This window comes from Choristoneura fumiferana, chromosome 13 (assembly GCF_025370935.1).
Source record: "Choristoneura fumiferana chromosome 13, NRCan_CFum_1, whole genome shotgun sequence".
In the NCBI taxonomy this organism is placed as follows: Eukaryota; Metazoa; Arthropoda; class Insecta; order Lepidoptera; family Tortricidae; genus Choristoneura; species Choristoneura fumiferana.
In genome coordinates this window covers 3,228,085-3,245,358 of record NC_133484.1, presented here as the reverse complement: position 1 = coordinate 3,245,358, position 17,274 = coordinate 3,228,085, and the positions used below count along the sequence as shown (strand labels likewise).

At 34.6% G+C, this 17,274-nt stretch overlaps 1 protein-coding gene across 4 annotated transcripts in view; it reads left to right on the top strand.

The window, feature by feature from the left end:
* The window catches only part of LOC141433899 (uncharacterized), a 157,929-nt gene that overhangs the window by 113,566 nt on the left and 27,089 nt on the right, over positions 1–17,274 (top strand). For 3 of the 4 annotated variants that reach the window (XM_074096011.1, XM_074096009.1, XM_074096008.1), the window contains 2 exons: positions 7,618–7,753; positions 8,369–8,517. In XM_074096011.1, coding sequence (XP_073952112.1) covers positions 7,618–7,753; positions 8,369–8,517 — 285 coding nt within the window. The remainder of the gene's footprint in view (positions 1–7,617; positions 7,754–8,368; positions 8,518–17,274) is intronic. The other variant, XM_074096012.1, reaches the window with a different exon arrangement.

Below are 17,274 nucleotides of genomic sequence, written 5' to 3'. Positions count from 1 at the left end.
CATAACTTTTTCCTACTCATTTGTAAAGATGTACTCCTCTAATTCCTCCATTATGGTTTTTATGAAATAAACTCAACGGTGTTTTTGTTTGTCAGCATTTTTGACATTTGTTAACATTAGCAATGTTGTTAGAGGCAAAGAATTGACACAATGTTGGTTGGGCTTTACTTATCATTTGAACAGTAACAGTTAGGCCACTAGTGTCTTGGAGAAATTAAGTTACTTGACCCGATGAGTGTTCACTTAAAGTTAACAAAAATCTAAAATAACACTATGATATATCTATTTGATCTACCAGTTGCCTAGTATTTATCCATAACACAAATTTTGCTTACCTTAGAACTAGGTCATCATCATCATCATCAGCCCGAAGACGTCCACTGCTGGACAAAGGCCTCCCCCTTAGAACGCCACAATGAACGACACCTTGCCACTTGCATCCACCGGTTTCCCGCTACTAGAACAGAACTAGGACAGAACTAGGTCAATTCGTGCTTATTTTTCCTTGATATTTATTTATCACAGTTATCCAGGATTTTTCTGTACGCAACCTAAACCATATTAACATGATAAAAAAATAACAAGATATTCGTAAATCACAGAACGAAACACAAATTCCATGTTATATTTTGTTCCAAGAATTCAACAGGTGAAATATTTGGGATCGTAAAAAAGCAATTTTAAAAGCATGAAATACATTCTATTTGATGTCGGGATATTTTTCTGTCCCTTTTTGAGGTTCTCATATTTTCCGCAACAAGGGTTCTCACATCAGTTATTATAAATTGCGCGGAACCATAGATGTTGTAAATGGTTAGATACACAATAACATGAACGTGGCCTGAACTCGTAAAAAAGTCTAGAAATATTCTAAGATTTATACGAGGCAGTTAGGCGATGATCTTCGCAGGTGGCTGGCAAGAATTGAATGAGAGTGGCCGAGGATCGTGCTAATTGGCGTGCAATTGGGGAATTGTTAAGAAAAAAAAAACAATTGGTAGGTAAATGACAAAATATGTCCACACAGCCTATCTCTGTACAGCTTAACTCCTTGGTTCAATTAGATAATGATAACTTACTAATTTTAGAAATAAATTGACTAAAATTAATCATTATTTTGAACATTTCAAATTTTGTTAAATAATTTATTGCTAACAATAGTCAGTTGAGTTTTTTTAAATGACCACATTGACCTTCGACCAATGCTTAAAAAAATATACATTGTATTTTATGAATTGTACAATTTTTTCTATTGATTTTAGTTTTTTTTATTCAATGCATTTTTTCTCATATTACATTATGTATTATGTATATTTTTTTACTTTCCTTGTAGTTGAAATGAAAAGAGTGTTTAACTCGGGAAAAACATCAATATCACACTCGAAATATTGGCACCCTCGCTGTGCTCGGGTGCCAAGTTATCTCGTGTGATATTGGTTCTTTTCCTCCCTTATTGAACAATCTACTATACCTATCCTTGCACAGTACATCTCTGGTTGAAACAGCTGAGCGGAGCGAGGTTGGGTAAATGAAGCGTTTCTATTCGTTCATGAAAAACACAATGCACATTATTGGTGGAAACGCTGCTTAATGAAGGATGGAAATGATTTAAAGAACTGTTGGTATATCACTCGCCTTTAACTCTGCATATAGTCATATGTGGTTAATGACGCGTTCTTCTTAGATAATATTAACTCTTTTAAACAAAATAATTGAGAGAGGTGCGGGATTATTCAATTAAAACTTGCGAACAATACATTCTGCGTTTTCCTGTCGCAATGAGGGCTATCGTTTTTTATCTCACTAGATGGCGCACTGTTGCGTGAGGTTTTTAAGTATGGCTTTCAAAGTCTGTTATTACGGGCGTGAAAACAAAGTTTAGATTAAAATCATATTTAATACACCATAAAACCGTACTATAAAAATATCGAGCATGCCAAAGTGTTCCATGGTCCCCGTTTTGTCCGGAAAAAAGGGAGGACAAAGGTTTCCGAAAGACAAAACTGTCTCAAAACACAGTCATTCATTGCCCCGGAACGCATATTTGCCATAATTAATTTCAGTTATTGCAAAATATTCACAAAATTATTCTAATTATAAATAAACCGGCATAGCTCACTCAAAAACTATGAGATTTGACATTTCGGAGACCTCACGCTACACTAGCGCCTCTAGCGGAGAATTCATACGCGATAGCCCTCATTGGCAGAAGACTTTTTTTTCCTGCTCTATGCACCGCCATAGACCAAATTGAATGGCTTAATTTCAAACTCCAACCAACTTTTTATGCTCAAATACATTTTTTCGTCAAAATAAAATTATTTACAAAGAAAATTTTAAATAAAAAAATACGAACAAAATTTAAAAAAAAGGCTAGGAATTCTACAAACAGAATAGATCACTCGCCAAATTCCCACGAGACAGAAGCCTGTTTCTTATAATTATCTACTATATTTCGCATCTACACTATTGTCTTCATCTAAAAACAGACAAATCAGATTTAAAGGCGTCAATTTCAGTTGTTACGTGTTACGAATATTCCAGTAATAATGAAATTGCTTTTTCAGAAATATTAGGATAGGGGATTAATGTCGACTTATATGGGTCGATATATTATAAGGGTCATCGTGAGTAACGTAAATTAATCAAATAATGTCTAAAAATAATTGACATTTAGTCTCAACCCGCCTCTAAGTATAAGTAGCAAAAAAAAAAGTAATAAAGTAAAAGTCAAAGACAAAATATCTTTATTCAATTTAGGCTATAACAAGCACTTATGAATGTAAAAAATTTGTACTACCGCTCTACTACCACTACCACTAAAATATGATAAAAACAATCTGTTTCACCAACGGAACCCTGTTACTGAGACTCCGCTGTCTGTCTGTCTGTCTGTCACGAGGCCCTATCTCTTGACTATTAATAGTTAGGCATTAGGCACTTGAAATTTTCACAGATTATGTACTCGTATTACTGTGGCCGCTATAACAACAAATACTAAAAACAAAATAAAATAAATATTTAAGGGGGGCTCCCATACAACAAACTTGATTTTTTTGCGTTTTTTTTTTTGCTAATGTCCTATGTTGTATAGATAATGGTACGGAACTTTTTGTGCGCGAGTACGACTCGTATTGGGCAGGTTTTTTTTTATAGTGCAGCGTGGAGTATATTTTTCTTAGACAATTACGGAGAGTGAGAGAGGCATAAGTTAGGTATGGACCTTTCAGATTCGTAAGCACTATTTTGCCATTGTCCTTACTAACGATAAAAAATCAGTTTTTGGCAATTTTTTATTTATTTTATAAATCAAAGCGCTTAATGCGTGTTATTGAATGGAAAAAAAAATTAAGCTACCTACATTATAAAGTAGATAAAGATAAAGATAATTTATTTGTCAAACACGAGTTCCTATAAACAATGACTATTTTTTTTCAAAATTACTACTTTTTATCAGTAAATAGTCACATGGAATTAATAATTAAAAAGAAGACCAAGAAAACTTACCTTAGACACCTTAACTAAATATATCTATATGTTACATAAAAATATAAATTATAAAAGAACACTCCGTCCAAAAGATCTATTAGATGTTCAATAATTTTATGTCCTGTCCTATGTTTTGCCTTTCAGCATACAAATTTTTTACTTATGAATTTAAATAATTATAGAATAAAAAAAAATAGCAAATAATTAAATTATAAGTAATCAATATTACATTAATGTTTGGTATATAAATAATTTTACATTTAATACTAATAATAATCAGTGTAACATTTTGAAAACAATATCTAGTCGATATTATCTAGTAGATATTCATTAACAGAGTAATATGACTTGTCGGTTAAAAAAAAACTTTCAATGCTTTTTTAGACTAGGTAAAATAATACTTCCTTCTCTGTTATAGTTTTTGGTAGCTTATTGAAAATTTTAGGAGTCATCCCTAGGACATTTTTGAAGAACATAGTGTATGTTATGTCTATGCAAATATTTTTCCCCGCCGCCGAACACTGTTGAATTTTTTAAATAGATTAAAGTTGGTTTAGGTGAAAATTGATGTTACGTAAATGTACAACCTGGGCAGTGTTAGAATTATAAATTTTTTGAAGTGTGGCTTGCAAGAAACGGTAGGTCGCAGATTACATAATATTGCTCTTTAATGCACTTTTTTGAGCCATAAATAAGGATTTAGGTACTTAGATACTTATAGGTTTGAAATTCAACATTAGACAGTGACGGATGTAATCACACTTAAATAGAAAAGCGTTTTGGAAAGAGACCGAGATAAAATAATAAAAAATAATAAATATTATATTTATTTATATTGTGTACAATTTTCAGCCAACTAATTTTTTCCTTCGCTGAATATTGTTTAAAATGTATTTTAAGTATCCATCCCAGCCTATAGAATATTGTATAAACTAACAATACTTGGATCTACTTAGTTATCCGAAAATAAATTATTCATAGTTTATTAATATTATTATTCATCAATAAATTATAGCAATCATAAGGTCGCGTGTGAGTAAAGAAATTCTTTTAGCTCATCTATATACGTCCCACTGCTGGGCACAGGCCTCCTCTCAGAATGAGAGGTCTTGGGCAGTAGTTCCCACGCGGGCCCAGTGCAGATTAGGAACTACATACAAACACATTTTAAGAATGTATCTATTTATTTAAGTGTACATTTACCCGTTATTCAAATAGTACCCATAACACAGGATTTATTTGGAATTAGGTAAATTTGGTGTCGAGTGTCTCGTAATCCATACTTCCATACTAATATTATGAACGCGAAAGTGTGTGTTTGTGTGTATGTTTGTCCGTATTTCACGTCGAAACGGAGCGACGGATCGACGTGATTTTTGGTATAGAGATAGTTTATGGGCCAGAGAGTGACATAGGATACTTTTTATCCCTGAAAATGCACAGTTCCCGAGGGAACAGCGCGCGATAACCGAATTTCACGCGGGCGAAGCCGCGGGCAAAAGCTAGTATTTATATATTTACAAAACCTTATTTAATAATTATCTTTGAGTACACCAACAAAACCTTAATATTCACTTTATTAAACTTCCCTAAGCACTTTCCAATATCCAGACATTCAAAAGCCTTATCGGTTAAGGATCTCCTTTTATATCCACCATAATTTGAATGTATTCAACCTTTTACGTCTATTTCCATACCATTTCCATTCCTCTGCCTTTATCTTTACAGGACGCCTATGGAGTGGGTTCCGTTATCCATTTATCATTCGGATTATTATAAACAATATTTACGTTTCCCTTTTGAATAATTACATTCCTAGTTGAAATCCTCGGGCGTCTGTCACAAGTGATAAGTTAAAAGCGGAGGCTGAAAACAAAATACTAGCCAAATGCAAGCCAGATTTGCGCACCGAGGATTCCTTGTACGATCGAGGAAATTGAATCACTACCAGGGTGCAACCTAGGAAGAGAGAAACAAAACAATACGTTTATTCAACGGTAACCTTCTTAATTTTAAGTTGGTTCTATTTCTATTATATTTTATTGTAACAGCAAAATGTTACTGTTCTCGAGATACAGCCAGGCGGACCAAATATTCTGAATTCAACCACCATTTGCATTTTAAACTCTGAAATCTTGTCCCTTGGCTTGTACCACAGCTAACTAGACAAAGGTTGTTCGCTTCGACGCCTCCAAACAATATTCTCTGATACACTATAATTGTTATCTTTCCGTCCCTCTTCTCAATAACGACACATCTATTCGGGTTTAGATCGAGTTATTTAATTAAAATGTTCGTATGACACGTTTTACGTTACCGAGTATTGAAAGTTCCCTAAGATTATCCAGAACTAAATCAGTAGTAATTTAGATTTAGACATAGGTACAGCGTTTCTTTTAAAACGTAACGATTTCCGGGTGCATCGGACAGGATTCGAACCTACTTCTATTGGCTATGTACGAGTATATGCGTTAATTGTGCAAATAATAGCACCAAGAGCTGACTGACTTAGGTTAAACTACTAATGACATTTCAAGCAGAAGATTATGAAGATCGTGAATTGTTTTTTGACAATTTAAGCTATAATTAGTAATTTTATTAATAATATTTTGAATATACGGCATCATAATTATGCCAGTTCAACATTATGCACTGTAACTTAAGTTACAGTGTTTTGTGGTAACACTGTTAAATTAGCTTTTTAGACCCTAATCTATATATACTACTTAGAGTATACCGATCTTCTACCAATAACATTGAAAAACTTCATTGAAATTTACACTGTAACTCTTAAAACCTAGGATCCTGTTTCGACTAAACACTGTATCTCCTCCAGATACCGTGTTTTGTCAAAACAAAACTCACCTTTCCTTCAACCAGTACCTGACGTTACAGTGTTTTGTCGTAATAGTCACACGATAAGTGACTGTTGTAAGTGAGTGTTTTGACTTTTAAAGTTTTTGTTCACTGTAAATCGGAATTTATCATTTTTAACGTGTTTTTGGTTGAAAATGTATGAAAAAAGTATAAATCTTATATTATGTTTCTTTGTACACAATTAGTAGCATATTATTTCTAATTTATTCAAATTTAATTAAAATCGGATGAATATTGGCGGGTTTGTGGCCAATTAAAGAAGAAAACAGTTTTTTTGCGATTTCTCAAAAATAGTTTTTTTTTTAATTAGTGTTTTTTGTCATGACACGGCAGTTAATTATGTCAATCAATGTCATGCAAAATAAGGGAGAAAATTTTCCTTCTAAGCAAAATAACCATAAAAAGGAAATTAAGCCGCTCATTACGAACATAAAGCACTTTTAATCCATAGTAAGATTGCACTCATCATTCCACAACAACGAAATAGCATCCTCCATCAAACAGCATCGAGGTAGACGCTTAATAATACCCGCAAAAAATCTCTGCCGCATTTCCCAGAACATTCTGGCAATTTTCACATGCTGTAGCAAGGGCACATTTTTCCTTAGAACAAGTCCATCTTTCCCTGTCTCGGCCCCCGCATCTGTACATAAATTCAACCCTTTATCACGCCGTACTCTTATTTCACAGTGTTTCTGTGATAATAACTCAATGGGGCCTCTTTCGCCTTTGCTCTTATTTTTTTATGGTCGGCACATTGTTATTTAATATCCTATTGGAGCAAAGGAATGGGCATCTTTAAGTAATTTGAAGAGAGTGCTGGAGTTATTTAGTTGGAGTTTTTTAGGGTTAGGAACGCTTCAGATCTTTTAGAATAAAAGTAAATACTATAGAAACATTGTATCAGAATCTTGCTGAGTTTACCGTTAGGGTACCTACAAAATGCCGTCATTATTGTGGCATCAAAGTATACCACCGGATTAAAAAAGAGTTTGCAACAACAATTTGGATATGTTTGCAAGGGATTGGTTTGATATTACATCAGATTGGGAATCGTGAAGGCCAAGAAGACTCTTTTTCCAGCAGTAGAACACATAATCGGCTTAAAAAATGGTATTGACATGATGATACGGCTAGTATAGACATTTTTGAGCATAAAACTACCGTGAGATTTACTCATAATAAAGTCTTTAATCGAGTTTAGTTCAGCCTATCGATCAATTAAAATTAATATTGTTTTCTTGTCCCCAGCTCGCTCGGTCCAACCAGAGCCAGGTCGTCCTGACCAGGGTGAGCTTCGGTTTGTCCGGGAACTTCAGCTGTGAGGTTACAGCCGACGCGCCTAGCTTCGCCACCTCTATCGTTTCCAATAACATGGAGGTTGTAGGTAAGATATCTGCCTTCTTACAATTCAACATCTTTTCCTTAACAAACAATTATGATCATCAGCTAGAATATGTCCACTGCTGAACAAAAGCCTACCACTTAAAACGTCACAATGAATGACAACTCGCAACTTGCATCAACCAGTTGGTCGCCCACAACTCCCACGATGTCGTCAGTCCAACTAGAGGCCTACCAAAGCTTTGTCTTCCGGCTATTATGATACTTATTGCAAAATGGAAGACTGTGTTATAGTAATTATGTTTTGTGGGTATCACCATCTTACAAGTATTTACTAATCTTACCAAGCCACATTGCTTGAGCTGCTGTGTTCAAGAGTGAAGAGTAAGACAGACAGAGAAGTGCCATGGGCGCTGGCGTTAGTATTTTGTCTCCCCTTTCCTCTCGTGGGCGTGGGAAAATAGAAGATGGGCAGCTGCGTCTTCTTGGTAACCTTACATCCTATACTGCGCTTGGCAACCCGCTTTCCAGGCATGGCGAGTATCACCACGCATAGGACCGGGCAAAGCGGCGTGAAAATAAAGAGGTCTTTACTCAGCACTGAAAGTGGATGTGGGCTGATTTGATTGGCAATCCCTAATAGAGATGTCTTCCACAGTGCTACCACCAGCTCCTCCAACAATCCACACGAGCCAGCACTACTATATGCCAGGCGATGTGCTGCGAGCGAATTGCACATCGGGACCCAGCCGGCCGCCGTCAGAGCTCGCCTTCTTCCTTAACGACATGCCTGTGAGTGATATCAATGTTAGTGAAATTATATTTTGACTTATTTTTACGCAATTTGTCTGCGCAATATTTGTAGCTCTAGTCGCTATACTAACTTAGGTATATCATAAATACAGAGAGAGTATTGTTTGTTAGTTTATTACCATTTTACGCTATAAGGACCCAACCGATATTAATGAAATTTTGCATGATGGTAGTATGAGACATGGAAAAGGACATTGGATAGTTTTTATCCTGAAAATTGTATATTTCCTACAGTAACAGTGTACAGTAACATCAAATTAAGTAGTCACATTTTGTGAAACCAACAAGAAGAGATAGCTTCATCTTTTTTTAGGGTTCCGGAGCCAAAATGTCAAAAACGGAACCCTTATAGTTTCGCCATGTCTGTCTGTCTGTCTGTCTGTCCTTCCGCGGATTTGTTCAGGATCTATCAATGCTAGAAAGCTGTAATTTTGCTCGGATACATATGTAAACTATTCTGACAAAATGGTACAATAAAAAAAAATTTTTTTTTAGTGTACCTCCCATAGACGTAAAGTGGGGGTGATTTTTTTTTCTCATCTAACCCTATAGTGTGGGGTATCGTTGGATAGATAAATAGCAGCCTAAGGTATAAAACATACCTAAACTTGGAAGATTCCGTATAAAATACGAAATCCTTATAAAAATATTACTTAATTTTTTTCGTAATGGTTACGGAACCCTATTTCGGGCGTGTCCGACACGCTCTTGGCCGGTTTTTCAAACCTGGCAGAGGCATAGTTAGGACGCAGAAATTGGTAGTAGGCGATACAGGTTTTTTTTTTTTTTAGCCGTGGTGGCCTAGTGGTTTGACCTATCGCCTCTCAAGCAGAGGGTCGTGGGTTCAAACCCCGGCTCGCACCTCTGAGTTTTTCGAAATTCATGTGCGGAATTACATTTGAAATTTACCACGAGCTTTGCGGTGAAGGAAAACATCGTGAGGAAACCTGCACAAACCTGCGAAGCAATTCAATGGTGTGTGTAAAGTTCCCAATCCGCACTGGGCCCGCGTGGGAACTATGGCCCAAGCCCTCTTGTTCTGAGAGGAGGCCTGTGCCCAGCAGTGGGACGTATATAGGCTGGGATGATGATACTGGAAACGTGGTCTAATTTTCTTAGCTAATATGAAACTCAGTATAAAATAAAATCATTCAAAATATATTCAGCGGCATAAAATTTGGTCCACTCTACATACTAAAGTACCTATTACTGCATACGAGTACATTTGAGGGCCAGACTTTTTGCACCTCAGTATATTTCGAATTTGCATAGTTACTTTTCTCCTGTCAGGTTTCTGAAGTAGGAGCCTGGTACGACACAAGTCTATCTTTATTTTTTTAATTTACTTTATTGTAGAACCAACAGGGATAGAATCATACAATAGTATTTTATGCAACTGTATCGTAATAGGGGTCCTTAAAACACGAGACGCCGAGTTTCATAACAGGGTCACATGAGTGTTTTAAGGCCTAATTACGTACAGTTGCATACAATATTTTATCTTTATCCGTATATTAAATCCTCTATCACGTGTTTAAGGACCATTGAGAATGACCTGCATTAACGAGAACTAGGTGTATGTCTGTGCTGCTGCTCGTGCGAGTGCTGTAATGATGTATGAAATCTCATTACGATACAGCCGTGTTCATAATAGAATCCAATGTCGTAATGCTGGTCATTACCTATGGTTTTTGAACGCATAATTGAGGATTTACTATATGGGTGTAGATAAAATAATATTATACTACAGGTTAACTGAACAAAAAAAAACTAACTCCTTACCGATTCTCACCAAAACATATTCCGATAATTTTAAATAGAATACGCACTAAGTACCATCAATAATAGTACCTACTTAACAACATGATTAAAGTAAATCTAGTAATGATGCAAAAAACAAATAAAAAGTACAAGGGGCAAATGCATTGTTTACATTTACTGGGAAAGATGATTGGACATTTGAACATGAAATTACCATATAAGTATATCTTTATTTTATTTTCTTATTTAATTTATATTATTAGCATGAAAACCATTTTGAGTAAGCATTATCAACGTCAAAAGAAGCTTAAATCGGCAAATGGTAACGTTATCAGTTTATAACGGAGTTATGAGAATAATTTTACCGAAAATTCCAAAAATAAATATATCGAGAGGTTGTAATCAGCTTTCCAATGTTGTTTGTTACGTTTTGATAGGAAACGTGTGTTAATGAGCTTTACTTTACTATATTTAGAGGCTGTTTCACCATCCATTGATAGCGTTAACCGACGGTTAAATGTGATCCCGTCTCCGTCTATTCGAACAAAAAAAATAGAGACGGCATCAAACCTAACCGCCAGTTAACACTAATCAATGGATGGTGAAACAAAATATTACAACAACTCTTTATTGCACACCAACACAGTAAGCAGTACAGAAAACACAAGTATATACATAGAGATTTTCTAAGGTAAGCAATAGGCGGCCTTATCGCTTCAGAGCGATCTCTTCCAGGCAACCTTTACAATGGACAGAAATAAGGAATACACTTTAGCATGTGGTGCAATTTACAGTAGATTAGAGCAATATCAAGAATACATAAAACTAACACATACAATACACATACACAACAAAGCTAAACAGATGGATAGGTAGATAGATACCATAACAACATATAAATAAGCTAACTATAACATTCATACGCAAGATGACAGATAGTGCTCTCTAAGCATAGACTTAAAGATAGGCAAGGACTTTGCGCGCCTCAAGTCTATCGGTAGGGAGTTCCACAACCCAGTGGCCTGGACAGTGTAAGAATAAACATAGAATTTAGAGTTTGAAAGTGGGACAGTAAGGAGAAAAAAAAGCTACGGAGTTACTCTTTGAATTACATTTGTAATTTAAAACATACATTACTTGATCTATATTTATTTATTTTAGAAAGTGTCGAAAAATAATAAATAAATTGTTTTAAAAATCATCATATTGTTTATGTCACCATGTCTAAACACACTTGTAAATGTTTTACTAGATTTTTAAATTCTGACCCACTATGTTATGTTTCCTTACATTACTCAAAGTTTAAATTGAACAGCGTCTAAATCATGACTACATTTCGAATAAAAAATCCCAATTCAAAATCTTATAAGTCTTCAAACTAACCCAAACGCTTAAATATTTCGTATTAATTAGGCTAAGAAGCAACTGTAGGTCTATCGGGGAGGCCTGTGTCCTACAGTGGATGTCCTACGGCTGAGATGATGATCATGATGATGATGAGAAAACTCCTTAAGAAAACACTGTATTTTTTCATTTAGACTAAGTCCAGCTGACTAAACATTTTTCCAACTTACACTCTATTTACGAATCTACATACAAACGCCCTATATTTTATTATACCATGAATATTCACTGGGCTTACATCAGAGCATTTGAGAATAAAACGCCTCCGCAATCTCCTTTGTTGGCATTAATCGTGCAAAAGTAGACAGGAAAATTTAATTAACATTGTTAAAATCTGGAAGTAAATGATGTTCAACCCTGCAGTCAATGTCTGAGTCAAGGATTTCATTAAGCCAAAATGCTTTAGTCAATGGATCGGTATTAGCTATTTCTATTGTTGGATTTAATCGCAAAATTTTCTTTTATTATTGCTCTGTTGATTATCCTCTTTTGAGTATATTTTTACTTTAATCTCTCTAAAGCATTTGAGTCAATCGTTGAACCATTTTGTTACTGCTTTTCATTTGTATCTGAAATGGTCTTTTAGATGATGTTATGACCATGTCCAAAAATCTAAAAGTTTTTTTTTAATAAATTTAAGTATCATCATCAGCTGAAAGATGTGTACTAATGAACAAAGGCCTCTGTCTTAGAACACCACAATGAACGACAACTCGCCACCTGCATTGATCGGTTGGTTATGAACTGTATTAAAATAATCAAGATGTCTTCGAAACATAAACTAAACCTATTTTTCTAAAATTAAGTCTTATTCAATGAATCAACATCTAAATTAATGGAACTAAACTAAGTTGTTCAATATTACTTGTTCTCTAAAAAGCTAAATACTAGTTGGCTTTGGTTTCACGACAGTCGAATATTCTGGTTTTTGTTAAATATACGTTACCGTTTTGTCTTCTTATATAATCTAATCCAGTACCTATAAAGCAATTAAAATATCATGAGAAAATTGACACCTATTGACCTAGTCCAAAACAAAGCAAATCTTATGTATAGAGAAAAATATATGCGTAAATATATATATTGAACATCTCGGACCTGAGTAGAAGTATTCGTATTAGTCACACAAAAATATATCTTAATCGGGAAGCGAATCCAAGACCTCGGGCTTTATAGTCAGGTTCTCTAACCACTAGGCTATTACGGTCATTATAAATACCTATCATCATCGACGTGTAAAGTTTTTTTTTATTTGTTTATTTCATAAACAATACAATTATTGTGTTTGTGTTGAGATGGTCCTCTCAAGTGTCGACTAAAGTTTAAATAGAATGAAGGCATTTTATTTAAATTTAGTTTTCATAATGGTAATAATATAGTTTACATCTATAATAATGTTAATATAAACTTGCATTCGTAATAAACGAAAATACCCAACAAATTAGGACAAAAACGAAAGATGGAGCTAAACAAAATTCTCAATTTAACATAATGAAAGTAAAAAGCTTAAAATAAAACTTTTAAATTAGTTGAACACAAAGTAACATTAAAGATTTAAATAAATGGCACATCTAGGGCAGCAAATTTAATAACTTATAGAAAGCTCTGCCGTTACTAAAGCTAGTTTTAAAGCTTTTAGAGCTTCATAAGCTCGCATTTAGCCAATTTTCCTATACTTTTGAAGGTTTTAACTTCTGTGCCGCAAGCCAACGGCTTATATTCCATTGTTCTAGTTTTATAAAATACTATTTTTCACCAAAAATTATAGAATTTTTCAAAAGATTCCAAATTCGTTTTTAGACACGGTTAACTTTTCCACGTCACATCATATACAAGATGAAACTGATACTCACGATTGTTTACTGCCTGAACTGTTGATAATGTCATTAGGTTAATGCAGTATAAATTTACCCATTGGTTAATCTGACTGTACATTGCTGTAGAAGTTCTTAATTTTTTTTTATTGTATCATAATTAACTTTTATTCACATAAATACAAGAATTTAAGAAAAAATAACCATATGAAACTTAACTTTAAATATCTACCTAACTTAAAAACTTAGTACCTACTAAATTAAATCTAAAAAAGGCCCACGTGGCATGGTGCCCAAGAGGCTGGCAGCATTCCCTCTTTGAATGCCGATGGCGATTCGTTGAGAGAGATAGCTGCCAGCCCTTTGGTATCCAGTACTGGCGACCAGACGCTTTTGCACTTCTTTAATTAAAACATACATTACATGATTCGAAACTTCTATTTGACTAGCATATTGCACTAGGGGTTCAGCTGAAAACCAGCGCTGCATAGCCCTGTAACCAGAGCTGCAGCAGCTCTGGTTACAGGGCTACGGCACATGCTGAGCTGAGTCCTTTTGGCATCACACTACAGCACAATATATCTTATTTTCCTCTCTTCTCCTATTTATGTTTTTACTGTGTTTTTGTTGTGATGTAGTGTGTTTTTCTTGTCAATAAATGTTGTGAGTTTGAGTTTGAGTTTGAGTTTGATATTGATAATATTGTCGGTAGTGCGTTAAGGTCCTTGGGTCCTCTTTGTTTACTCAAGCAAAAACACTCAAGGTACTTTATTGCACCTATGTTAGAAGTAGGTTGGAATATGCTTCTCAAATTTGGAATCCTTGCTATAAGACATACGTCGACCGGATCGAGAGAGTTCAGAAAAAAATGATCAAATATCTATGTTTTAAACTAAAATGTTCTTACAAGTCGTCCGATTACGTCGAGGTGTGTCGAAAGCATCACCCTGTACCCCTGCACCGGCGCCGCGAGATAGCGGATATTACTTGCATACTCAACATCATCAATGGCAATATTGGCAATACTGACTGTCCTGAACTTCTACAAAAAATATCGTTCAGCACACCAGCTCGGATAAAAAGATTCAATCCTCCTATTTATCTTGAATTCACATCGACTAGGTACAGGCGAAACAGCTTTCTCAGACGCGCTAGTGTCAGTTTAAATAACCTGATAAAAGAGATGGACATTGATATATTTAACTGTATCTGTGAGGCGAAGTTTAGTGATGAGATGTTTTGATTAGCATATCATTGTGAGCATGTCATTTGATCACTTTATCTTATATTTCGTTTTGTTCTAGTTTATAAGTAGTGCAATGCCTACCTGATTCCAAAATTGGAGTGAGAATGTCATTTGAAGAGTTATGTTTTTTGAGTAGGGTGTGATATAGCACGCGTAGTTAAGCTTAAACTTGTATTTTGAGAGTATCTGTGTGATCCTGTAATTGGCTATGTGTCACTATTTTCATAATCATATTGTTTTATAAGCGGTTGGTTCTCCTTTAAATAAATAAATAAATAAAATTTGTGCGCCGGGACCCCAAGGACCCAGGGTCTCAAATCCGACAGCAACGAAGTTATATTAGGCTGAACCGAGACCCTGGTATTTTAAAATTTTCCTATTTTTTTATTTCAGTTGTTAATAATTTATGTTGACACACGTATCGCATCATAAAGTATAATTTCATTTCGAACAACAAAATCCGATATAAAATTCTTACAGGAGTATTTTGTCAACTTTCGTTATCATTTGCAGAAATATTCTGGTTTACATTTTAAACACTGTAAGAGTGAAAGAGGACATAATGTGTGTCCAAAATTGTCATTCAACATTTAAGTTCCATCATTCCAACATAAATTAAAATCAAAATAATTCAAACTAAAACTTATTTAAATCAAAACTACCTTGCTGTGTACACGGTTAGTTTAATATTTATCTCTGTACAACAGCGGTTTATGAACGAGCAGTGCGGTCTTCCGGCTGTTTTAAGTGGCCGCAAAATTAATTTATCTCATTATTTACTCCTAATTTAATAAACTTAACGAGGTTTGGCTTTTGCTTACTCTGAATACAATGAAAGAGTTTAGTATTATTTCAGACTGATTTTTGTTTCACAAGTATTTACACTTAGTATTTATACTTAGTGAAGCTTTAAGTATATGTTCACGTTTATATTAGGTTATTTTAGATCATTTTAATATTTTCCGTCGTTTGGATCGCGTTGTTAGCGTAGTGTTTTTTTTTCCTCCTCCTTTTTATAACGAAGAGCGATGGCCTCAAAAGCCATGAACCAAAAATACCGATGAGTTTTTCTGAAAGATATTCAGCAGTCAAATATTATTTAGTACTTTTAAACACCTTCAACAATCTATTGTGACTTAACAAAATTATGACCATCAATGATATAAATAAATCAGTTGACGGATAACAAGGGGATGCATTGCAAACCTCCTTTTTGTTCTCCATCGAAAAACAAAATGGCGACGTTAAACTCTAACATTAGCCTTCTAGTGGTTTATTAATTCGCTGTTCACATGATAGCCGGTGCTCGCACAACATTATTAATAAAGTGGTCTTAACCCGAGCTTGGAACACACGATGCTAACGGAGAAAATAAATTATTTCGTCCGCTAGCCGTCGAGTGCTAAAATGTGGGAGATTAAGCATACAAGTTGACAGGCGAGTAGTCAGAGATGTAGCGGGAGGGAGAATAAAGAGTAGCTCATATAAGTTTTTTTTTTTTTTTTCTTAATTTGAATCATTTTTGCCATAAGTTTTCTTGCTGAAGGTATTTTCCTAATTTTTAATCACCTAGTTAATTTATTTGGACGAAGGTTTACGGATTTATTTATTCACTGTATTTATTTGTCACTTCAAAGTTCAATATCCCAAAAACGGCTGAACCGGTTTTGATGATATGTCTATGAACCATCGCTAGAAACCCTGATTTCAAATTAAAAATACTGCATTCAAATCGGTCCACCCGTTTAAGAGCTACGGTGTACAGACAGATACATTGCGTTCAAACTATAAGTTTGACACTCCTCTTTTTGCGTCGGGGGTTAATAAAAAATGCAGAATAAATCTATTGGACCAAGTGCATGATATTTTGTTAAGGATTCCGTCTAATCATACGGGAAATTATATTTAACAAAAGTATTTTTAAAATTATTGATAAATTACGGCAAAATACCGTTATGCAAATGTTTCACGGGGCAATATCTTTTGTTATTTCATTAATTCAAAACTTTGCATTCCTTCCCGTAAAGACAGTAACAACCGTCTTATATCAGCACCGTAAACCATTTTATGACGTGGCGTATATAAAAGAGGTTAAATTCTACATACACCCTCAGGTTAGTGTCATTATGCTTGCAAACATCTACTACACAAAATAATGGGTTGTAAAAAGCAACGTTATATTTTATTGGGAACTTGAGATACAAATAACATGAAACTGACGAATTGATGACAAGTTGTAAAATAACTAGTTGCTAGTATTTCAAATTCATGGTAAGATCGCTTTTAAGGAGGTGGGTTTTACAACAATCTTCAATGCCCATGACCATCAGACATATTTATAAAAAAACGGTCAAAAGCATGTCGGGCCATGCTTAGTGTAGGGTTAGCATAACTTTCGTGATTTTTTTCATATTTTTTAGACGTGCGGTTCAAAAATGAGAAGGGGGACATTTTTTTTTTGGACAGTGCAAACTATTCAGATGAATATCCATCAAAAAATGGTTTGTTATATTCATTTTCAAATAC